The sequence below is a fragment of the Neofelis nebulosa genome, chromosome 3 (assembly GCF_028018385.1).
Source record: "Neofelis nebulosa isolate mNeoNeb1 chromosome 3, mNeoNeb1.pri, whole genome shotgun sequence".
NCBI lineage: Eukaryota > Metazoa > Chordata > Mammalia > Carnivora > Felidae > Neofelis > Neofelis nebulosa.
Genome location: NC_080784.1, coordinates 124,651,829 through 124,676,262, shown reverse-complemented (window position 1 = coordinate 124,676,262; position 24,434 = coordinate 124,651,829). Strand labels below are relative to the sequence as shown.

The window sequence follows — 24,434 nt, the reverse complement described above, 5'->3', positions numbered from 1 at the left end:
ATTTTCCACATGCGTGGGGTTATTCTCTCCTTTGGTTTACATTTCCTCAAAAACGTATGCAGAGTGCTCACAGCACAGTGCCTGGAACATAGTAAACTTTCAGTAAATGCAGCCTGTTACTTCGAGGCATAGATGACACATTACCCGCAGTACCAGCTTATAGGAGGCTGTGGGTGGGCCAGTGGGCTGATTCAGTCACAAAGTAACAAAACTTAAAGAAAGCAAACATCATGGAAATATAGCTATTTTATTTATAAGGCTTTAATCACCCCAACAAGTTACATTTAAGATCATTTACTTAAAAATGGACCACGACTTTTAACAATAAAACATTCCTAGGACCCCTGGGTGGCTCAGTTGGTTAAGCATCCGACTTCAACTCAGGGCAAGATCTCACGGTTGGTGAGTTCCAGCCCCACATCGGGCTCTCGGCTGACTGTGTGAAGCCTGCTTTGGATCCTATGTCTCCCTCTCCCTCTCTCTCAAAAATAAACAAACATTAAAAAAAAAATTTTTTTTTAATTTTTTTAAAATAAATCATTCCCTATGTTTAAGATGCCCCACAAAACATGCTGAGACTATGTGTAAGAGCTTAAGGAAGATACAGAGAGCATGTCCTAAGCTATGTTCAGGTGCATCCATTTAAACAATACGGTAGAGCTCTGCCCAGGGCACATACATACCAATTCTAATGTGAAAAGCAGCATGTGGACCTCAGAACAGTCCTCCCACTTCCTCCCTGAAAACCAGCACAAGGCAATCGAACTCTGTATTTGTTTCCTAGGACCACAACAGCAAAGTACCACAAAGTTGGTGGCTTCAGCCACAGAAATTGTCTCACAATTCTGGAGTGTAAAAGCCCAAAATTAAGGTGTTGGCAGGCCTAGGTCCTTCTGGAGGCTCTGAGGGAGAATCTGTTCCTGCCGCTCTCCTAGCTTCCAGTGGCTTAATGGCAATTCCCGGCATTCTGTGTTCATGTGGCATTCTCCCTCTGTGTGCAGCCACATCCAAATTTCCCCAGAAGACCCATCCTACTCTAGTATGACCTCATCTTAACTAAGTACATCCACTCTATTTCCAGATAAGGTCACATTCTGCTGTATTAGGTTTAGGACTTCAACATACGAATTTTTGGAAGACAATTCAACTCACAACGAACTCCTAAAACACAAGTTACAGTTGGTAATCCAGACCACCCCCAACACCGTACCAATCTTCTTTAAAATCAAAGTGGCAAATTCTCGGATCAAAGCAAACTCCAGGGGATCCAAACGGGTGCTTATAGAGAAAATACCAGAAATGTCGTATTCATTGCTTCAGGAGAATTGCTTGCCCGGCAGATAAGCAGTTTTAGACTGCCACCACCTCTCATGTAAACTGTGTCTGAGTCTTGGCAGGAAGGCAGGGCCCAGCTTCACCTGCATGCACCCTGACACAGAGCCCTGTAAAGTCCCAGGACATAGATGGTAAAGAGAGCCAAACATCCTGCTCTCTCACTTTCCAAAACAAACTATGTCATTTTCAGGAGTGCATAAAGGGAATGAAGGACTTACCAACCCAGAGCACACAAAATACAGCCATATAACGCTCAAGTGTCTCCAAAGCACAAGTACTTCTGAATAGTGATTTCATTCCTGCAGAAACCAGAACTCCAGCCAGTAGTTGTTCTACATGGTCACCACTAGGGGGCAGGCCATTAATACGTTCCTGTCAACCCATTTGCTCTGCAAAAGTTAATATACGAAGATAAGTTCCAGATTTACAAGACCAGTGCCCTAAACCCTGAGCTAGGGAGCCTATAAGCTCCAGATTTAAAAGGAGTCTTTCTAGTTGGTTTTCTCCCACATACACTGCAAGTACACATTCAAAGAAAAGCAACAACATGGGAAGCACTATCTTGTTTGCATGCTGTTTTCTTTTTAGAATGTATTTGCACAGTAAGAAACTCTTAAACTAACCTGCTCTTCCTTCAGGTATTCTCCGATCGGGAGTTCCTAGAAGTAAATTGGGGCCTCCACTGGCCAGTGCAGGTCCCAAGGAGTTTGATTTGGGTTAACGGATACCAGGAGTGGACTAATTCAGGCATCCTGTCATGGGTGCCAAGCTTATAAGAGAAGTACTCATCATGAACAATCCAAAGGAAGCTGTATTTAATTCTTCAAAATTACAGAAGTCCTAAAAACTAGCACTTCTATGATTTTATAAACTCGACCTTTGTCACAAACTCTTCCAAAAAAGAAGGCAAAGGAAGTCTAAAGTTGGCGTTGGTCTTTGTTCCGAGTTTGGCTTCTCTTCTCTACCCCCTACCCCTACCCAGAGACATCTGCCTTATCTGTCGTCATATATAGATTTTATGTCACCAGAAGGCCAAAGTTAGTATATTTCCAGGCAAACACTGTATTTTTCCCTCAAAGACGCAGCTTCTCACTGCTGAGAGGGCAGCACCTCCGAGCAGTCCCATGACCTCACTGGAGTGTGCTGGCCATGAACCCTCGTTGGCCAGTGTTCATGGAGAGGTTGCCAGTTCTTCCTTGGAGGTCTAAACAGGATTTCCCTAGAGAAGGAGGGCTTCACTGAACAAATGACAAAGAGAGCTGCAGAGGGCCAGCCAGGCCACTGGGCTCCAGCTCCTCATTGTTCAGCCCCCCGGCTTCCCAGGGCTCCTGTCCAAGTGAGCCGGAAACTGACACTCAGAGGGACTCCACAGAACTGCAGAATGACCCCACTCCTGCCCACACAGACCCAGGGCATGAATGAGGAAACATTCTGCACAGTGAGGCCAAGAGACACTGTTCAGAATCTCCTGGAGAGAAGGAAGACTGGGACCTACAGTAGGGAGAAGGCTGACAGAGACATCAAGGTTTACTCCTTGGGAGAAGAAAGGAGGGAGAAAAAATAGACAGACTGACTTCTCTTTTAAGTGCTTTGTGATGCAAAATTCTTTTATTCCTGTGTTCGTTTTTAAAAATGGTATTAAATATTTTTAAATCATGGAAGCAATGATTTTGTCGTAAGCAAACAATACAGATAAAGAGAAATTTAGGAACCATCCTGCAGGAATCTACCTTCAAAACAGGAAGAAACTTCCTGTAAGCCCTGAGTTTTGTGGACAAAGCATCCTTTTACATCTAAGCTAGAATTTTCTTTGTTGGCTCTGTGTCTGCTGTGAGCAAGGAGGGCCAATCACCTCACAGAGGTACATAGTCCCTACCAGCACAGCTAAGAAAACTCAGTAGGGACTGTTTATCTCCAATTGCCACTGGCAACTTTCTCTAAAGTCAAAATAACATTTTGGTCTCAAATATCCAGGGAAATGAGGTAAAACGTTTCTCAAACAAGTCTTGGGACCTACTTGGGTCTCTATGAAACTTCACATTTTGTTTGATCTTTGAAAAAAGTCTAATAGTTTTAAAGACAAGTCTTTCGACAGTGGTAATTCACAATGAAAGGACATTTACAATAGCATTTTTCAAATGGGTTTTTAAGATTCTTATTCTCAGGGACTACTAGCAATTATTTTCTTAGAAAAAAGTTGTGAATATTACCAAGATAATGAGTCCCGAATTTCACTGTGCATTAAATTTTTAACAGGAGCTTCTTAAAAGCATAGGCTCTGGCTCATGCCCTCCCAAACTGCCAGGGGCAAGGCCTGATGATCTGCATCCTACGTGGTCCCCAGGTGACTGTGACCAGCAGACAATGACCTCAAGGACAGACAGTTCCTACATACCCACCTCTCTATCTGCACCCAGTAGCACAAAGGGACTTTTCCCTCCCCAACCCCGAAATGTCCCTTTCCCCCTTAGAGAGCTGATCAGAGCAGTACTTCTCAAACTGTGCATCTAAGACGCACAGCATCACCAGGGAACTTGTCAGAAACGCACCTCCTAAATCAGAAATTCTGGGGATGGGGCAAACCCAGTAATCTGTTTCGGCAAGCCCTCTGGTTGATTCTGATGCCTGTTAAAGTCTGAGAGCCACTGGATTTGAGAATTCTGCAATTCCAAGACAAGTAATGAAGAAAGACAGAACTCCACGTAAGGTAGAACCAGTTTATTAATGACAGCCTTAATTACAACCACTCTCAAGTGTAAAAAATAAAGGGTGACTAATTAAAATTTAGAACGCACTTGGACTTGCCGTTTGGCCTTTCACTGGATGTGCCAAAGGGAGGGGATCCTGCCTGATTCTGAATCAACTGGTCAGAGGGAGTTCACCGGAGAATGAGGTAATAAAGACAAGAGTGCCAATTGCGGGGCTCGAGTCTTCTCCGTGTTGGAATGACATTACAGAATGACAACTGCGTGGGGGCAGAGATGACATAAAATCATCTTACAGCCAGAAGATGGAATGAACATCTCTAACTACACAGAGACACAAAAACACACATGCAGCCACACACACCCACACTCTGGAGACAGTTTTCAAAGAATTTCTGTCTTTTCTCTGAGCAGATTGACACGTTCATCAGCCACAGCGATGCAACATGGGGCTAAAACAGAAAAGCTTGCTAAATTTCCACAAAGCATGCTAGCTGCCCAGTTTTGTGCTGGCAAGTGTGGCATCACCGTAAAATGTACCTGTGGTTTTCCCGCCGTTCCACAGGCTGATGTCTGCTCCCCAGGAGAGTGGCATCCTGGTGGATACCAGCTGGATTAAAATGTGGGGGCAGGACTCATCCCTCCCCACCTTCGTGGGGGTAAGGATGAGCGGCAGCACCTGGAAGTGGTGTCCGACCTTGGGTCACAGAACACTTGCCCCATCAATGCCCCTCCCTCCTAAGTATTTGTGCTTTGTTACCATCCTGATGGCTAGTCTGCACTAGGAGGGAGCTCTGGCCATGCTTTTTTGTTGTTGTTGTTGTTAAATAAAAGCAAAGTAAAACCAGAAGGGGAAAAGAAATTATAAATTTCTTGATTGTGAGTCAACACTGTCTCAGCATTAGGTTCAATTCCATTCAAAGAGAAAACTGGGGGCTGTGGATGAGGCCCCGGAGACTGATGGGGTAAAGGGACTATCGAGTCTGTGGAAGCATTTACCAGTCGCTTCGCAGCCAGGGAGGACACGCCACACCTCTCAAGGCCGGGAACCTATGAAGTGAAATGCCGACCAAATAACATTTATAAATGTTCGTGGGAGACATGGCAGGAAAAGGAGCTGGTGGATTCAGGTTCACAGATCATGCAGGGAAATTATACCAAAAAATTAACATTGAGCTGAGTAAGAAAACACTTTAAGAGAAACTGCATCCCAGCTCTCACTTTTGGGAGACAAAAACAAAAACGCAAAAAAAGCCAAACAAAACCCAGAATATTCCAGAGTTTCCAAAGAATCCAACAACTAATAGGGTGGGCGGGGGTAAGGGATGTTAACCAATAACCTCTTCATTAACTTCAATTTCTCCTTGAATGTCATTGATAAATAAAGCTCAGGCCTACTTAGAACAACGATCTGTCCTGCTAAAATTCAGCATCACAAAGTGTCCTGCTGCCCTTACTCCATGCACGTGGGATACACAACGTCCCTTCTAAGGGACACTCCAGGAGAGACCACGCATGCCCACCCGCATTACTTGCTGAATGCGGTCACAAACTCTGAACCCCGAAGACAAGCTGTTTTCTTCTTGGGATCACAGTTGTTAACAGTTCCTTGAAATGTACAGTGAAGGGGTGCCCCAAAACACCACAGCCCCCCCAGGTAAGGGGCTGAGTTTTAGGAAAGATGTACTTCTTTAGGCCATGGAACAGAAAGCAGTCCCTTCAAGGTGTGACAAAGAACAAAACTGCTTCTTCCAGCCCTCCAGTTATCGAAGTGGAGAACGAGACTGTGTGTTCCACAAATTCAGGTACATCTGGGTCCCTCACCCTCCCTTTTTTTCTTTTTTTGGTAAGTATCCATCCACAAATTCATGGCTACAGTAGAGATTCACGGCTCAACGACTTTCATACTGGTTATCTGTTTAATTCTGTCAGTGAGCAGCATTTCCCAGTTGCACCACCCCCCTCCCCCAAACCAAGTTCTTGGCAGCTCCATCAGGTGAGATTGCAAGATGCCTCTGTGATCAGGGTCCGTGCAGCATGGATTGGGTTGGGCACGCTGGAGGGGCAGGAAGGCTGGGTCTGTCCAGTGTTTTGCAGCAGCATTGCCGGGCCCTACCAGCTAGCCCTGACAGCTTCAATATCACTAACCAAATTCTGGGCCAGGCAGATCCCAAAAATCTGGGAAAGGAAGGAAAAGAGAGTCAAACAGTGAAACTCAAAACATCATTAGGCTTTTCCTAGGTCAATGAATCTCTTTTCTTTCATTTTTAAAATTGATACATAATTCATACACTACAAAACATGCCCTAATTTTAAAGTATACACATCAGTGGTTTTTAGTATATTCACAAGGGTGTACGACTATCACCACTGTCTAATTCTAGAACATTCCATTACCTTGAAAAGAAACTCTGTACCTATTCACAGGCATTCCTCTTCTCCCATCCCTCGCAACCACTCAAGATCAATCCTTTTGATGACTTGACTAATATTCCATTCTATGGATAAACCACATGTTGTTTATCCATCAGCAGCTGATGGACATTTACACTGGTTCCACTTTTTTGTTATTATGAATAGTGCTGCTATGGATGTCCCTGTACAACTTTCTAGTGAGCAGATTTCCAGTTCTTTTCGGAGTGGAGTTGCTGGGTCACAATGGCAACTCCGTTTAACTTTCCGAGCAAGTGCCGAATTGTTTTCTACAGTGACTCTATTGTTTTCATTCCCTTTAACAATGTATTACGGTTCCCATTTCTCCACATCCCTGCCAAGACTCATCATTGTCTTCCTTTTTAATTATATCCATCCTAGCATGTGTGAAGTGCTAGGTCATTGTGGTTTTGATTTAAACTTCTCAAATATCTAATGATGAGCATCTTTTCATGTGCTTATTGGCTATTTGTTACTTTCTTTGGAGAAATATCTATTCAAATTCTTTGCCCATCTTTAGATTGGGCTGGTCTTTTTATTGTTGAGTTGTTCTTTATATATTCTAGACTTTGGACCCCTATCCGACACAATGATTTGCAAGTATTTTCTCTCATTTTGTGGGTTGTCTTTTCTCTTTCTTATCATTTTTAGCACTCAAGTTTTAAAATTTTGATGAAATCCAACTTATGTACTCTCTGTGGTTGCTTGTGCTTCTGGTGTCATATATAAGAAAACACTGCCTAATCCAAGGTCACAAAGATTTACACCTACGCTGTCTTTAGCTTTAGCTAAGAGTTTTATAGCTTTAGCTCTTAAGTTTAGGTCTTTGAGCTATTTTGAGTTAATTTTTATATATGGTGTGAGGTAGGAGCCCAAATTCATTCTTTTTACCTATAGGTATCCAGTTGGTCCAGCACCATTTGTTGAGAAGACTATTCTTTTCCCATTGACTGATTTCTGTTCCCTTGTCAAAAACCAACTGACCATAGGGGCACCTGGGTGGCTCAGTTGGTTAAACATCTGACTTCAGCTCAGGTAATGATCTCATGGTTGGTGAGTTTGAGCCCTGTGTCAGGCTCTGTGCTGACAGTTCGGAGCCAGGAGCCTGTTTCAGATTCTGTATCTCCCTCTCTCTCTCTGCCACTCCTCTCCCCTAACGCTCTCTCTCTCAAAAATAAACATTAAAAAAAAAATTTTTTTTTTTTTTTAAATCAACTGACCATTGACGTAGGGCTTATTTCTGACTTTCAATTCTCTTCCACTGATCTGTGGATCCAACCTTATGTACCATCTTGATTACTGCAGCTCTGTAGTAAGTGTAATTGGAAAGTGTGAATTCTCCAACTCTGTTCTTTTTCAAATTTGTTTTGCTATTCTCGATCCCTTGCATTTCCACATGAATTTTAGGGTCAGCTTGTCCATTTGGGGGCGGGGTGGGGGTGGGAAGGCAGTTGTAATTTTGAAAGGGATTGCATTGAACCTGTAGATCAATTTGAGTACTGCCACCTTCACAAAATCAAGTTTTCCAATCTATGAATACGGAACGGCTTTCCATTTATTTAGGACTTCTTTAATCTCTTTCAACCACTGTGCCCCATTTGTGACCCTCTAAGAAAAGTATTACATCTCTACAAGATAAAAACCTCAGCTCTTGGGGCTGCTTAGGAGGAAAAGTGGGTGTCTTCCTTTCCTCACTAGCATTTTGACAAGGTGGTCCAGAGAGAGAACAGAACACTGGATGTGTGTGAAATTCTAAAAAGTCTTAATGTTGCCACTGGGATCTACTTCTGACCATTCCTACCTGCCCCAACTGTCACAATACAGTATTATTTTGCCCATGGAAACACTGGAATGTCAGCAGACAACTGCTAACCCAATCAATTTCTCCATCTTGGAAAGGAAAAAAGATTTCCTGAAGTATTTCAGGATAGTAGCATCTAAAATGGGCTTTAAATAAAATATAAACCCAATAGTTTAGGTCTGTTTCCCAGCCTTCGAATGTGTCTTAAAAATTGTAATGTTAAGGTGATTAAGCAGAGCTCCTGTCCTGGGAAGGGCTCTCCCAGAGCATCATTTCTCTGTGACATCCATAAAGGAGCCTGGTCTTACCTGTAGCAATGCAATGCCTATGAAAATACCAGCCACGATGGTTAAATTGTCCTGCAACCACTTCTCAAACTGGGGCACACAGCCTTTCGTGTAGATAACAATCTGCTGGTCAACTTCCTTCACAAGGGAAGAGGAGAGCACAGTGTCACCATGCAAGTTCAAAAGCTCCTCAGAAACACCCTTTGTGCTAAGTGACAAGATGAGATTCCACTTACTGGTTTTTGCCTGGCATCATAGCCACACTGAGTGTTGATGACATCTTCCTGGGGAGGAAGAAAACAGAAAAGTGAAATTCACTCAATAGACAGGAAGCCCACCTAAGAATTAGCAGAAGATCCCTGTTAAGTGTCGTTAATAAACTGCGTGCTTAGGCATGGAGATGTCCTAGGTACCATGTTAAACACTTTTATGTATTATCCTAAGTAATTGTTATAAAAATTCTCAGAAGTAAGTATTAAAATATGCCTTCTTTTTTCCAAAAGAAGAAAACTGAGGCTCGGGAAATATAAGAAAAGCAAGCATGTTATTGACAACTTCAGGAAGCATATGGGGTTCAGAAAACTAAGACATAGATAAAACCATGGTAAAGGGCACACTGACCATGTTTACTTATGCTCTTTGGAGGGGGGACTTCTGCTTTTTAATCTATATACTTCTGTATCACTTAAAGGATTTTTCAATGAGAATGCATTACTTTAATAATTAAAAACAAAACAATGTGCTGACAACACATCACATGGACAGACACCCTGACATTTCACAGGTCTGACAAGAAACGTGGGTTCTGCGGTTTTAGGTTTATTTTTTCCCCTCTGCAGGGTACGGGGTGGATTTTATTAGCTTGGCATTTATGGAATGAAAACTCTCTACCCAGAGTATCAGTAGTCAAAAGGGGACCATAATGCCTTCAGAGACGCTTCATACTTCTGATGGAATGTTAACACAGGGCAGGAGCTGGAGACAGAATAATTTGCACCTGCCAGCCAGTACCTGCGTGGGCACCCAGGGCTCTGTACTGGGTGCTCTCCTGCCTGTGAGCCCTCCTCAGAGGAGAGAGCATGAAACTAGCCAGTAGGAAAGGTGGACTTCCTGGCAGGGTCTCAGAGCAGGGAAGCACAGTCCTTTCTGATTCTCAGTCTCTTTCAGACCAAGAGTAATAGCCCAGAGACCCCTCTGAAGCCCTCAGAGAACTACTTTTCCACCCGAAGACCATGGCCTCTTTTAAAGAGCCCCACACCTTACACCCTCCATGGGGAAATTGCTGACGAGTTCAGTGTCCCTCACTGGGCTCCACTTGATTTCGAGAAGGGCGGCCTGGAGGAGGCTGCCTGGACTGATGTCCCAGAAGGCCGAAGAGTGGGGGATGGACATGTGCAGAAGCAAATTCTCCCGCTTGTTCTAACATTCACTCCTGGCTTTTAACTTACGACAAGACACTTGTATCTCAAGACATCCCATATCCCAGTCACATGATTTGACCCAAAATACAACCAAAGTCATGGTAGAAGGGGTTATGCACAGGTGTAATATTTTATCTTTTTCTCAAATACCAACTACAGTTATTATCATCATTGCAACTGAAAGTCCAGGCAGCTGCGGTCTTCCTACCTAGTAGATGAGCCCTATCCTACCTCAACTCCTCTCCTATCCCTAATATCTCCCCCAGAACCAAGTCAGGACGCAAAGGATCACTAACCCCAAACCAATGCAGGGAGCTTTCACCTAAGAGCATCCTTCTCACAGAGAAGGAATTAGAGACACCACAGGCAGGCTTCCTGGGTCTGAAGCTCGGCTCCTCACTTGCTAGCAATATGAGCTTGGGAAAGTTAATTAAACTCTACCGGCCTACATTTCACCCAAAGAGGGAAGATAATGGTGGTATCCGCCAGGAGGAACATTCTGAATTTTATTGAGCCAACTCACAAAAAGACTGAGACTAGGAACCAGCACGTACTACTAAATTAAGGTCAGCAATTATTACCCCTACTGGGAAGATCTGAGCACTGTGCCCCCTACAGGAGCTACAATTGGGAATGAGCACATGAGAAGAGGCTTCGAGAAAAAAAGTCACTCTGCTCATCCCCCCAAGCCCCCCACCCCTGCCCCTTCTCGGTGTGACGTGTGGAGCTGGCCAACAGTCTGCTGGCCTTCACTTACTGCGGGGTCTTTAGTACAGCAGGAGAATGGCACACCGCATCGCTCTCGACTTGCATTGGAATCTGTGCAATTGAAGTAAATATTTAGGTTCCAATCATCAGCTCCAAAAGCCCCACAGCACTGCCACTAGAGCAAACAGGAGAGAATTAGAACATCTTGACTTGGAGGCGACCAGGCGCCTATACTCACGACCAAACGACCGACACCCAGCTTCCACCAGCTCTAACCTTCTTTTCTGTCTCAGAATTTAGTTGTAAACCAAACTAAACCTAAGCAGCTCCTATAAAAGCTTCCAAAGTGATTAAGGCCCAAGATTTGTAAGATGTGTTAGCATCTGATTTAAATGATTTAGGAGACCCATGGTATTAGGTGGAGGAAGGGGAGGAGTTGCTCAGCAGGCTCAATCAGAACAAGGTCTGCCAGGCTTGGGTACGTGGAGGAACATTCTAGAAGGATAAATAAGACACTGAACCCTGACTGTGCCTGAAGGAGGCAAGTGGGGTTATGGGTGGGAGGGCTAGAGGCTTACTGTCTAAAAATTGTGGTCTCTACCGCATTAAGGGTTTTTAAAAAATCCTTTTTGTTAAGGTATAATTGACATACAATAAACTGAACATATTTAGAGTGTACAACTTTTTTTAATGTTTATTTCTGGAGAGAGAGAGAGAAAGAGAGAGAGAGGCAGAGAGACTGGGACACACAGAATCCAAGCTGTCAGCACAGAGCCCGACATGGGGCCCGAACTCACAAACTGCAAGATCGTGACCTGAGCTGAAGTCGGACACTTAACTGCTGAGCCACCCAGGCACCCCTTAAACTGTACAATTTTATAACATTTGACATACGTATACATTTTTAAACCATCCACAATCAAGATAGTGAACATGCGGGGCGCCTGGGTGGCGCAGTCGGTTAAGTGGCCGACTTCAACCAGGTCACGATCTCGCGTCTGTGAGTTCGAGCCCCGCGTCGGGCTCTGTGCTGACAGCTCGGAGCCTGGAGCCTGTTTCCAATTCTGTGTCTCCCTCTCTCTCTGCCCCTCCCCCGTTCATGCTCTGTGTCTCTCTGTCCCAAAAATAAATAAAAAACATTGAAAAAAAAATTTAAAAAAAAAAAAAAAAAAAAAAAAAAAGATAGTGAACATGCTCATTACCCCCAAAAGTTTTAGAGGCTTACTTTTCATTATACATGTTACTACTCTGAAGTTTTTAAAGAGCATGTATTTATATTTTCAACTTAAAAAATTTAATGATCCAGCAGCCGCTAGGTGGCTTAGTCAGTTGAGAATCCGACTTTGGCTCAGGTCATGATCTCATGGTTCATCAGTTCGAGCCCCACCGTGCTGACAGCACAAAGCCCACCTTGGATCCTCTGTCTCCCTCTCTCTCTGCACCTCCCCCACCGGTGCTGTCTCAAAAACAAATATTTAAAAATATGTAAATGCACTTAAAAAAATTCAATCATCTAATTAAAATGTATATAAAATGAGCAGTTAAAGTCAGTGAGTCTCAAATGGGGCCTGGTTCGAGAACTGCTTGCTCCAGAAGCCAACTTCGTCACTCCCCTCAAATGGACTAGCTCTACCTCTCAAGAGTTAAATCATCAAGCCTTGACCATTTTAAGGCTTTCAGGACCAATAGCTACTTCAACACATTAAACTCCATAACAGAAAAATAAAATCACATGAAATAACAGGATTTCCATATAAAGCAGACAGCATTTCAAGAGAACGTGTGCACGCATGTTCTTCCAACCCGTCTGGTCCTTTGAGGGCTTGGGTTGTGCGTCTCAAGGTTTTCCTACAAAGCTTCATCAGATCTGTCACGCAAACTAGTCAGTGATGACATTTGGCAAGGTGTGAGCTTGCATCCATTATGACCTAACAAAACACTGAAGTCTGCTGAGGAGATGAAACAGGGCTTAATTTCACACCTGAGGTGCAGCTTACTCGAGGACGGTCATTGATGCTACTGAACAAAACCAACACAACTCAGCTGACTTCTGAGTACCTAAGGAAGGAGGGTGGTCTCCCAGATAGCAAGTGCTGGTGCAGCCGTCTCCTCCCTTTATCAGAAGGGACCCCAGCTCATTCTGGAAAGCTGTCCAACCAAGAGACCACCGTTGATCCACTGGGCTTCTGTTGGCCCTCCAGTCCTGCATTTATGGCACAGACAGCACTGTCCAGTTCTGCTCACCTTATCCAGCTTCTCAGTGCATGCAAATAAAGACCTTAACACCTTAGGACAGTTACACCTTAAGCCTAATATAAAACCATGCACATCTCATTAGAGTGCCCTAATATTTGCAGGAGTTAAACAGTAGCTATTATTATTTCCGTTTTACTCTTGGGGAAATAGGTCAAGGTTCTGTTAGCCCACGGTCACTTTGCTAATCAGATTTTGGCACTAGATCTGTAGTTCTTCTGAACCTTGTTTATACCATTTTGCATTTTGAGTCAAAAGGGGTGCCTGCTACTTCATTTGCATTACAGAGGACATCACCTGGTAATGTTCAGAAACCTGGGGTGGGGGGTGGCCCTGTGAGAGATTCTTTACTTGTTAGAAGCCACCAGGGCTTAGAAGTTTCTCAACTTTCAGTTGCATGGAACTGCATGTGCTAGGATATTTGGATGGGCATGTTAGGAACTTTGTGGACAAATTTTCTATTGCTAAATGTATTATTGTGAGCTGTGAAGTGTGGAAGACGATCAAAAGGGAACAAGGGGCGCCTGGGTGGCTCAGTGGGTTGAGCGTCCGACTCTTGATTTTGGCTCAGGTTATGATCTCATGGTTTCGTGAGTTCAAGCTCCACACTGGGCTCTATGATGACAGTGTGAAGCCTGCTTGGGATTCTCTCTCTCTCTCTCTCTCTCTCTCTCTCTCTCTCTCTCTCTCTTTCTCTCTCAATCTTTCTACCCCTCCCCACTCACACTATCTCAGTCTCTCTCAAAATAAGCAAAAAAAAAATTTTTTTAAAGGGGACAAGGAGCAAGAAAGAATTCATGTTAAACACCAAATAAAATGCTACACCTCTAGCAAAAGAATATTCTTCAGATGTCAATAGGAAACAGCAACTGTAGTTATAATCTTGTTGCTCAAGAAGTTTTCTTGGTCCCTTGGACTTCGTAGAAATTGAGGTAAGTGAAAATAGGGCATTTCCATTCAGGGTGCAAATCATGTAAGTCATAAAGCAGGTCAGAAAATAATAAATACACAAGCAAACAAACAAAACCATGTGGAAGAATCAGAGGTAGGTTCCAGCTGGCACATGCAGAAGCCAGGAGGAATGTTCTCATTCCTCGAGAAGGCTTTCAACTTAAAAATAAATTTAAACTTACATATTCCTGGGTGAAGTCTATGAGGTTCTGTAAATCAATGTCATCTCTGTACGCTCTGATGTTGTTGTTTATAAAGAAATACAGCTGGTCTTTGATCCAGTCTTTGAAAACAAATGCCAGAACCCCAGCAGTGAGCTCCAGGAAGAAAATAATTCCCAGGAACACAGAAAACTAAGACAAAAGACACACAGAGAACAGTTAAAAGGGCTATTTTGATCATATATAGTTAGAAGGTTCCTTCTAAAAAGGTTTGTAATTACATTGGGTGGTTGTTACACATGTCCAAAGCAGATAATCTTCAGTTTAAGATTCATTAATAGAATATTATATTCCAAGAAAGGATTTTTAAAAATCATTCATAATCACATTTTAGGGACTCTTGTGGTCCATTTGGTAATTAAACAACAAAGCCTATAAGCAAACATGGATAAAAGGAATTTCTCATTAGACCCACATTAAGACCTAATGAGTTTCTTCTGATTGATGTACTGCCAGACTCTTGAACCATGACCTGCCCCTACCTCTAGTAAGCTTTCGTAATGCTGAAAGAGAAATTATCTCAGTATTGTAAGATCGACTGCCATTTGTTACTATGGCCTTGATTCTGTATGCAACACGTTCCTTTTCTGGATTCAGATACTGCTTTAATTCTCCTTTGCACCTGCTTTATGGTGTAAGATAGCAGATGTGTTCATCTTGGATGAAGAGGTCAAAGAGGAAGTTTGTGTGTGTGGGCGGGGGGGGGGGGTGGCGGCGGCGGTGGTGACTAGGATGTGAAAATCATTTACCATCATGAAAACTGGGTTGAAAGCTTTCTTAGGAACACTGGCTGTGCTCACCCTTCTTTGTAAATACCAGTCTCAGAAGATTTTAAATAACATCAACCTGCAGCCAAAGGAAGACTTCTGGCTAATGCAGACAACAAGAATTTAAACAGAAAGGCTGGAGGCCACACGTAATGTGATGGCCCATAAATCTGGAGAAATTGCCTTTCCATCTAGGACTCAGATGGCAGTCATACCAACGTATCATTCACACCCACGGTTCTTTCCACTTCCTATCGCCCCCACCCTCTTACTCTTTTCTAATTCATTGTGCTGAAACAGATTATGAGAAATGAGGTTGTGAAGGACGAGGTGAACTTCTGGTAACAAGGACAGAAAGAGGGCCACAGCTGCTCAGCAGAGCTCCTGAAAGCTACAGGACGGAGAGTGGTTGAGAGGCAGAGGGGGCTAAAGCTCTCTGCCTCAGCAAGCAGACATCAAGCAGCCAACCGAGAGAAAAAGGTGCTGGAGGAGTGGCGCGAAGCAGACTACACAGTTACTTATTAAAACAAAGCAAAGACAACAATATGTTAATTCCTCCAGCAAACATCGAAGGACCCATAATAGATTGGGCCCTGGATTTGGAGGGCTTTGCAGAAGCAAGGATGAGTAAGGCATAATCCTGCCTCCAAAGACCTCACAGTCTTATGTGCGGTGAGGGTGGGAGAGGGCAGTGGGGTGGGGCCTTCTCACATCAAATGTCTGCATATCTGACAGTGTTTTTCCAGGGTACCAAGGGCCATCTTGGGAGGGTGGGCATGAGGGGAGGGGTGGAAGAAAGGAAGAAGTTCCTGGCAAAGTCTAGGACCCCAAAGTTTAGGCCTTAATTCTAGACCCTCCAGGGCTCAGGTTCAGCTTCCATAGATCTCCTGGTTATCTGTCCTTGATGCATTCAGTAGAAATAGGATCTCAACTGTTAATTATCATCAGTGGTACCAGTAATTTCAAAGTAAGCTTTCCTCAATCTAGAAAAAAAGACAGGAAAAAACTATCACTTTTACTCAATGCCTACCCCATAGTATAAAACAACTCCCGTCCCTTTATTAGGTACAGAAATATACTAGTTATCACACTATACAAATGAGAAAATCATTTGTATACAAATGTACACAAAATACCAAGTACAATACAATAGTACACAAAATACCAAGATGCAAGTCATGAAGAGATTTTAACTAGCTTTTTGTTCTCATCACCATAAAGGTTAGGCAAGTTCATTTTCCAGTTACCCTGGGAAATTTTCCTTTAATGTTATATGATACATATATGTCAAAAATTAAGTCCAAATTAAATTCTTATAGAGTATTTGGCAGAAACCTATATGCCCTGGCCCTGTAACCTAATTTCCCCCACTTTCAAAGGTGCAGAGACTGACTCACAGGCTTCAAACTAGGGCCTTAGCTGACCAGGAAGCTCCATTTCTATTTCACACTATCTTAGCTCTCAGATTTTCCCTCAGCCAATCTCCTAGCCTTACAGAATCCAATCTTCGAGGCTGTTTTCAAGCCATGTTGACACTTGCTTCTACTTATTTCACAGCTCCTGCTCAAAGAATATTCTGGGCCAGGTTTTATTGTTTGTACTAAATAGAGACCATTTTAAATATTACCCGACACTTTTAAAAGCCAAGAAACAATTCAATTTTCTTCACTTCCAAAATGGGACTTTAGAAATTAAGGTGCTGATTTAGAGAAATGTATCTATTTCTGCCTGTTCAGTTAACTCTGGTATCTTCAAGTACAAATACAATAAACTACATTAAAGGGATTCCTCTTACAAACTAAACTGTATTCAAGTAGATCATATTAAAGGGGATCCCATATTGAGGCCACAGAGGCTAAAACTGATAAAATAGTGGCAAATGCTCAGTATTATCTGTGGCCTTATGAGACTACAGAAAAACTGAGTGAGGTGAGCCCACGCATTTAGAAGGCTCTCATGCCAGGAAGACTGGCAGGTTAGGATCATGGACAGAGCTCTCCTGGGGGCTCCACAGGTCTTTGATTAGGTAAGGAATGAAGTAACTCTGTGTGTGTATGCGCAATGAAATAACTGTGTGTGCATGTGTTTAAAAGGGGGAACTGGGAGATAAGGCAAACGGAGTGTTAGGAAACCAGTTGTTCCCAACACAGACCTATGTATACAGAACAGAGAACCAACTGGTCACTTAAGTGTAGAGAAGACCAAATATCCCTTAGTTTTCCCTGTTAGTAGATTCATATAAACTTTCAGGATAAACATAAGAACGTTCAGGTCCGATTCTCCAAAACCTCATCCGCTCCAGAGCTGCCCAAATTTGAAACGGGCTACCCTGGGTAGGGTACAGTGAGTCTGCTCTCTTCAGGGATATTCAAGAAAAATGCCAGAGGATGATGTGGCCCGGAAAGAGAATCACATATTGCATGGCCGCTGGGACTAGTTCAAGTGTAGGCTCTTGTTTTAAGTGAAAATGTCCCTGAATGATGAGAAGTATGATTCTAGCAACAGGGGTTATTACACGAATACTGTTGTCCAGAAATCCCACCATCTTCCCTCACCACAGGAAGGTGGATTGTTTTCACCCTTCCGCTGTTATTCAGAGGGCATCCACACAGGTGCCCACCCGCATGCCAAGCTCCAGACTGACAGGCACCTTTGGCTGACCTTTGACTACACCTAACAAACCTGTTTCAGATACATACACGTAAGCATATGCCATTTTTTTCTCCTTTGGAAGGAATCTCCAAAGGAAAGGCTTTCATTTCTCACGCTCTACTTTATTACTTATCTGCCCCTGGTAAAACTCCTCCTCTAAAAATTTTCATGCTAACAGTGCACACACCCTGCAAGGGACCTGAAAATTATGCTGATCATACAAAAGGAGAAGTCTGTACTGGCAGAGAAGGAGGAGGACGTCCCTCTTACTGTTTTTCCATATTCGCCGAAACCTACTGCTTAACAGATTTAATCAGGACAGGCCACAGCCAATGTGCTTATGTCTGGTTTTTCTCAACTATGTGAAGAGTTCACTACCAACTAGGTGCTTAAAAGAGGAGGTAAAAATCACTTAAGAGAAGAAAACTATATGTATACCTACCTTAATCTAAAGGCATTTTAGGGACTGGAAATGCAAATCCTGATATACACGTACAAAACCTCCACGGAGGGCACGGGCTGGGGGTGGTACTTATATTGTTAAGAAAAACGGGGGAGCACGTAGCTGGTGATCTAGAGAGCTCTCCCAAAAGGAAAGCATTAGCCGGGCCATATTTTTGCTTTGCCTTTGGTAGAGCCACTTTGCCTACAGATGGGGTATCCTCCTGTGGAGAGACGGGAGCTTAGCCCTCAGCCTGAGAGCCGAGTGGGATACTCACGAACTTGAGAAGGAAGGTGTTTTCCCGTAGCGCTCCAATGCACCCTGCGAATCCCAAAATGAACATCACTCCTCCCACCACAAGGAAGAGCCAAACCGGGTCAAAGCCACCGAGATCAGTGATGGAAGAGATGTTGGACAGAACTCCCTGGGGACGGAAAAGCACACACAACAAGGCACCAGGATGCCCGGTCAGTGTTTCAACATGGAAAGATTAATACAATGGTTTATTCCCCCTTTCAATGAAAAACTTCAGAGGTCATCTGATTATTATGCATGATTAATACTCAAGAAACACTGCAAAAAACAAACAAAAGACTACTTTTTTCTAAGGTCTAGATAAGTTTACAATTTTGGTAAAATTACATAAAGCAAAGAAATGACCCCAGGAAACTGTCATCAGACCTTGTATGGAGAAGATGTGGATGTTACCTTTTTTTCTATGTCCAAATATAAGCAGTCATAATTAAAAACATGTGGGTAAGAGAAACACACTTCCCAACCCCCAGGAAGAGGAGTCATTTTTGAAGCCCCAAGGCAGACAAGGGCCTGCTTCAAGCCTGTGGCATTTCTCAGGAACCAGGGTGTGGAGCTGGATGCTGAAGGCTACCACAGCAGGCCAGCCCCAGCAACAAGCCCCTGCAAGTCTTCCAGGGAAGGACCATGCCTCAGGATCCACCCTTGAGCTTCACAGTAGACCCTACCCGGCTCCGATCCCCCAAAGCCCACTTAGATGATCTGTGCTGATGGCTATCTCACACTGACTCATTAGGGGTATTTAACTTAATACCTTTTTTTTTTTTTTTAAGAACTGAGATATAGGGGCCTCTGGGTGGCTCAGTCAGTTGAGAGTTCCCATCACAGACCTATGTGTACAGAACAGCCTTGATATTGGCTCATGTCATGATCCCAGGGTCATGGTATCAAGCCCCCACATCGGGCTCTGAGCTGAGCATGGAGCCTGCTTGGGATTCTCTCCCTCTTTCCCTCTGCCCCTCTCCCTGCCCCCCACATGTATTCTCTCCCTCAAGAAATTTAAAAAATCAATAATTGAGATTTAAAGGATTCATACGTCAAAAGTTACTCCCAGACTTTCCACCCTTTTGTTTTCCTTCCAAAGGAACCCAGAGTGATTTCATTTCTTCATGGACATGCAACTTTTTTACAGAAATCATTTCTCCCTCAGCTGTGATACCACATCACATACCACCCAGACCCTATGTTAGAAATTATGAGATTTTTTCCCCCTAAAATGCAAGGTACACATTTACTATTCATTCCTATAGAGGCAGACACCTGTTTTTTTGAAACTGCGGATGTATAGGAGTCTTAAATACCCAATATCATCAATATTTTATTTTATTAAATTTGTTTTGAACTCTCAAAATATCCCAGAATATCATAGTATAGCTTGCTGTGAAGTCTTATAACAATTTGTTTTCATAGCACTGCCAACAACCTGAAAGAACATAAAGTATGTATCTGATTCTATACTTGAGGAAAATGAAACCCAGAGAGGCTCGGTAGCTTGCTGAAAGTCACACAGCTACTGATATTTTGGAACCAAAACAGAATGCCTACCTCAGTGTTTGCCTACCAAGTGGAAGCCATGTATTTGCTTCCCAGCACTTCCCAGTCAGCATGAATTAACACCAAAGTTTAGGAGTTTGAAGTTTCCATCCATTTTAAGGTTGTAGGATCATTTGGACAAAAACAATTTGTTGTTATTGTTGGTGTTTTTAGACGGAGCATTAACTTAAGAACAATAGGATATTAATAATAGGACAGATATGAGAAATACAGGACTCTTAAAATGTACAATTTAAACTTTACAGGAAAGGCCAAAGGTTTAAATAAGTCACAGATAAAGGGTTGAGAGATTATGAAAGCAGTTAGGAATGTAGGGTGTATTCACTAACTTCTGAGGTGACCTCACAAACACAACCACACCCTTCATGAGACTGCTTAGACCAATGGTTTGATCCAGTCTTGTGTTTCTCATATTTCCAAGCTTCGAACTGTGACTACTCTGGGGAGGCAGGGGAGAAGAGGAAAACACAGAAATAGTTATCAACTCTCTACCTGCACAAATGATGCTGAGAAAAAAATTGCCAGAAAAGACACACAAAATCCAAGCACCAGTGGTGAGGGGCCAGTGTTAGAAGGAAATCAATCTCTCCCCCTAGAATGTCTCTGAACACAGGTGTCCATACTTAAAGTCTTAATGTTTTAGACCTGCTAATAAGACAGGGGAAAAAAAGGACTTTGGAGGGTATATAGATAACATTCTCTTAAAATTTAAAGAGTTAATTATGAGATAAGTAGATTCAATTTACTTGTTACCGAAAAGAGGCAGCAGAGGTGGAAGTGACAGGAAGAGATGTCAGTACGATTGTAAAAGAGGGCTTTCTAATACCCTCCAGCAATGGATCAGAGAAGGCTTCCCATTCATGGGGAAGCCAAACTATGAACCTTGTTGTTCAGTTGTGTTAGGATGGATTCCCAAATTGGATGGGAAACGGGGCACAAGGACCTTTAGGTTCCTCCCAACTTTAATACCATTCTATGATTTCACCTATTTTTAATGGGCTTTTTGTGACTCACACTCAAGTTTGAGCAAAGATCCAATTGTTCCCAAACACTCTTCTGTGATCTGTGGCTCTACACAAAGAGGTTATGGACAACAGGGGCATTTATCTGGGCAGCTCTGGCCAAGCCACCAGCCAGCCAACACACATACCTGCGTCTCAAACACAAAGCTACACCCCAAAAAGAAAAAAAAAAAAAATGATGTCAACTATCAGTAGATTCCTGGATCATTTGTCTTCTCTGGGTTTCATTTGGAGGAGGAGTATTTGGCTTCCCAGACAAACTTATTTTCATACTCTTACTCTGTCCAGCCTACGGGGGCAATTTTAATTGAGAGGCCTTCAACTGTTTCCATGGAAACAACAATCATTTGGGGGCCTAGTAGGCCTGCAGATTCTACTTATTTAATCCTAAATTCCGGCAAAAGCCAGGGCTGGAGACAGATACTGAGTGCTTGTGGGAGACAATATTCTGCAAAGCATGAAAAAGACTACCAAGAACTTTGTTTTTAATGGATTCAGAATACACCCAGGTCGTTATCTGTTGAAAACTAACTCCAATCTTAAAACACAAAGTGTGGAAGTCAATGCCCAGTGCCCAGCCTCCTTTTCCTCAGGATTAGGGCTACTTACCTAGACAGAGATGAAAAAAAGACTGTACTTCACCTGTGCTGTGTTTCCAAATATTCACTGAAAAGCAGTCTTACTGCTTCTGACTACACAGATTAAAGAAGAGCTGAGGGCGCCTGGGTGGCGCAGTCGGTTAAGCGTCCAACTTCAGCCAGGTCACGATCTCACGGTCCGTGAGTTCGAGCCCCGCGTCAGGCTCTGGGCCGATGGCTCGGAGCCTGGAGCCTGTTTCCGATTCTGTGTCTCCCTCTCTCTCTGCCCCTCCCCCGTTCATGCTTTGTCTCTCTCTGTCCCAAAAATAAATAAAAAACGTTGAAAAAAAATTTAAAAAAAAAAAAAAAAAAAAAAAAAAAAAAAGAAGAGCTGAACGTAATCCTGGCAACAAGATTCTGGATTACAAAAATGATGGGGAGTTGATAGTTCAGCCTTCTGTTGTCTTAAAGATGGGGTCTCTCATTGGACTTCTTAATTTTGTTAAGTTCCATCTGACAAATGAGTAAGAAGTGTTAGCACCATGCCTGCTGAAGAATAATTATAATCAAAGCTTGTTGTTGACAAGAAGCCGGGGGGGGGGGGGGGGGGGGGGTGGCGCGGGGGGGAATACAAGGTCTAAGATTACAGTTAAGTCTGCCAAGTGATTTAAAATAGATATTCTGATTGGTGGTAAATCCTGAGGAATGCGCAAGAACAACACCAGCAGATACCTAGTCTTCTGGGAACCTGTGGGCACCACTCTCTTCTTTGGGGAACAACACTTCCCCTTCTTGTAAGGATTCCTTCTCCCCCAAATGCATTCCATGTGCCCCTCAGAGCTGCCAATTCTCACATGACCCCACTGCCCCAGGACAGTTGAGAAGTCTGAATTGCCTTCCTCTGACACTAGGATTTACAACAAGCGTCTCCCTCCTGTGGCTGAAGTTGTAAAATACCAAATTCTGGAGCCACATATACTGTGTTTTCCACCACGTGGAGAAAGTCAATCTGCACTGAGAAATAGAAGGCCAGGCTTAGGCAGAAACAAAGAATAAGGGTAGGGAGGGAAAATCCTGTCAGTATTATAATCCCTGGCCTGCCAATGAGTTCTACCAGTCACTCCCAAATACTTAGAATACCCCACCCTTGACTGCACAAGCTGGTTCTATTTGAGTCTGTGTTTGCATTTGAGGACCTGCACAACCTGACAACAGCTGAATAAATTGTGCTTTTAATGCCACATGTGTGCATATATACAGGTGCATCACACACACACACACACCCCTCCAAAACCGGAAGTTCACACTTTAGCAGGGGGAAAAAAGGTTTTGGGGGGTGGGATGGGGAGCGGAAAAGAGCAGAGGTAAGCTTGGACTTAATATGGTTCCTTTACTCAGCTGGCTGATATTTACAGTCAACACAGCAATTAAGCCAGTGTAAACAGTCTTCCTTCATGTTGACTCGCTATCAACTCAGCATCATTAATGAAATGAGTTCTGCATGGAATTTTTAGGTGCTTTGTCTCGGTCAATACTTACATAATTTAAATTCCAATTCTCCATGTAAATCTGAACGCTCAACCCTTGAGCTTAAATATCAACTTTTTAGAATTCAAACTTATTTGCGCACCTGGGTGGCTCAGTCGACTGAGTGCCATCGGCTCGGGTCATGATCTTACAGCTCGTGAATTCAAGCCCCACATCGGGCTCGCTGCTGTCAGTACCGAGCCCACTTCAGATCTTCTGTCCCCCTCTCTCTCTGCCCCTTCCCCACTTGTGCTCTGTCTCAAAAATAAAGATAAAAAAAAAGAACTCAAACTTATTGAAAAAAATAAATACAAAATGTCATTTGGCTCCTCTCTTCCATCCCCAGCACTGCTGCTTATGTGAGAAGTACATACACACAGCCTGGTATTTGCATCCCACTTACTAGTAAGTTCTTTTACTTCTACAAGAATCCTGCAGGCAGAGCCCTGGGAGCAAAAGCTGTTAAGGGCACTGGGCTTCATGCATCAAGTCAGAAAATACCCTCCCACGAAGCTGAATCATGAAATGAAGAAAAATGGAGGAGAAGTAGAGCAATTAGCCACATGTACTTATTCCTTTTTTAATTTTTTTTTTTCAACGTTTATTTTATTTTTTGGGACAGAGAGAGACAGAGCATGAACGGGGGAGGGGCAGAGAGAGAGGGAGACACAGAATCGGAAACAGGCTCCAGGCTCCGAGCCATCAGCCCAGAGCCTGACGCGGGGCTCGAACTCACGGACCGCGAGATCGTGACCTGGCTGAAGTCGGACGCTTAACCGACTGCGCCACCCAGGCGCCCCTATTCCTTTACCCATTTGTTTTGGTTGACATGAAAATGGAATTCTGAACAGTAGCAGTAGAGAAACATAAAGAGTCAGAATAAGAAAGCCAGAGACCAAGACTATAGATCACAAGAATATATTCAAGTACTACAGACTCAAGAATATAGGGAGATATCCTACACATATATTCTTAATTTATCATTAAGATTATATTAATAAACACTGGTTTTTAAGAGTTCTTCATATTCATACTATGTATTTCTGTATCTATAGTCTGATGCCCTCAGCTCCTCCAGACCTATAGCCGGTGCAGCAGCAGAGGCAGAAACAAATTGACCATAACGTAAAGTGCTGCTCTAAAGACAAGATGAATACCAGGCAATTAAAAAAGTTGAAAGAAACAAATATATTCAGCAAATTAGCGATTCCACAAATTGGCTTTTGGACAACTAGCTTAGCTCTTGGCATATCAATTCAGAGCCTCCAAGAGAGGATCCTCCAGTGAAAATAGAAGATTTCCATTATCTACTAGGGACTGGATAGTATCTCTCAGAACTTAGCAAGAAGACCAATATGTGCCTAAAAAGAAATAAAACAAGTTCATGGAACATGTCTAAGGCAATATCATACAGAAATTTAGAGAGCCAACAAAAACGTATCAATATGCATCCTCTATCTAAGGT

General features: G+C 43.1%; 1 protein-coding gene across 4 annotated transcripts in view; it reads right to left on the bottom strand.

Moving 5' to 3' along the window:
• Window positions 1–4,038: 4,038 nt before the first annotated feature.
• TSPAN5 (tetraspanin 5) overlaps window positions 4,039–24,434 on the bottom strand; it is a 177,370-nt gene continuing 156,974 nt past the window's right edge. For 3 of the 4 annotated variants that reach the window (XM_058721848.1, XM_058721847.1, XM_058721849.1), the window contains 6 exons: window positions 18,254–18,400; window positions 14,077–14,247; window positions 10,740–10,865; window positions 8,798–8,845; window positions 8,583–8,699; window positions 4,039–6,218 (listed from right to left, as the gene is read on the bottom strand). In XM_058721848.1, coding sequence (XP_058577831.1) covers window positions 6,153–6,218; window positions 8,583–8,699; window positions 8,798–8,845; window positions 10,740–10,865; window positions 14,077–14,247; window positions 18,254–18,400 — 675 coding nt within the window. In that variant the 3' untranslated portion in view covers window positions 4,039–6,152. The remainder of the gene's footprint in view (window positions 6,219–8,582; window positions 8,700–8,797; window positions 8,846–10,739; window positions 10,866–14,076; window positions 14,248–18,253; window positions 18,401–24,434) is intronic. The other variant, XM_058721850.1, reaches the window with a different exon arrangement.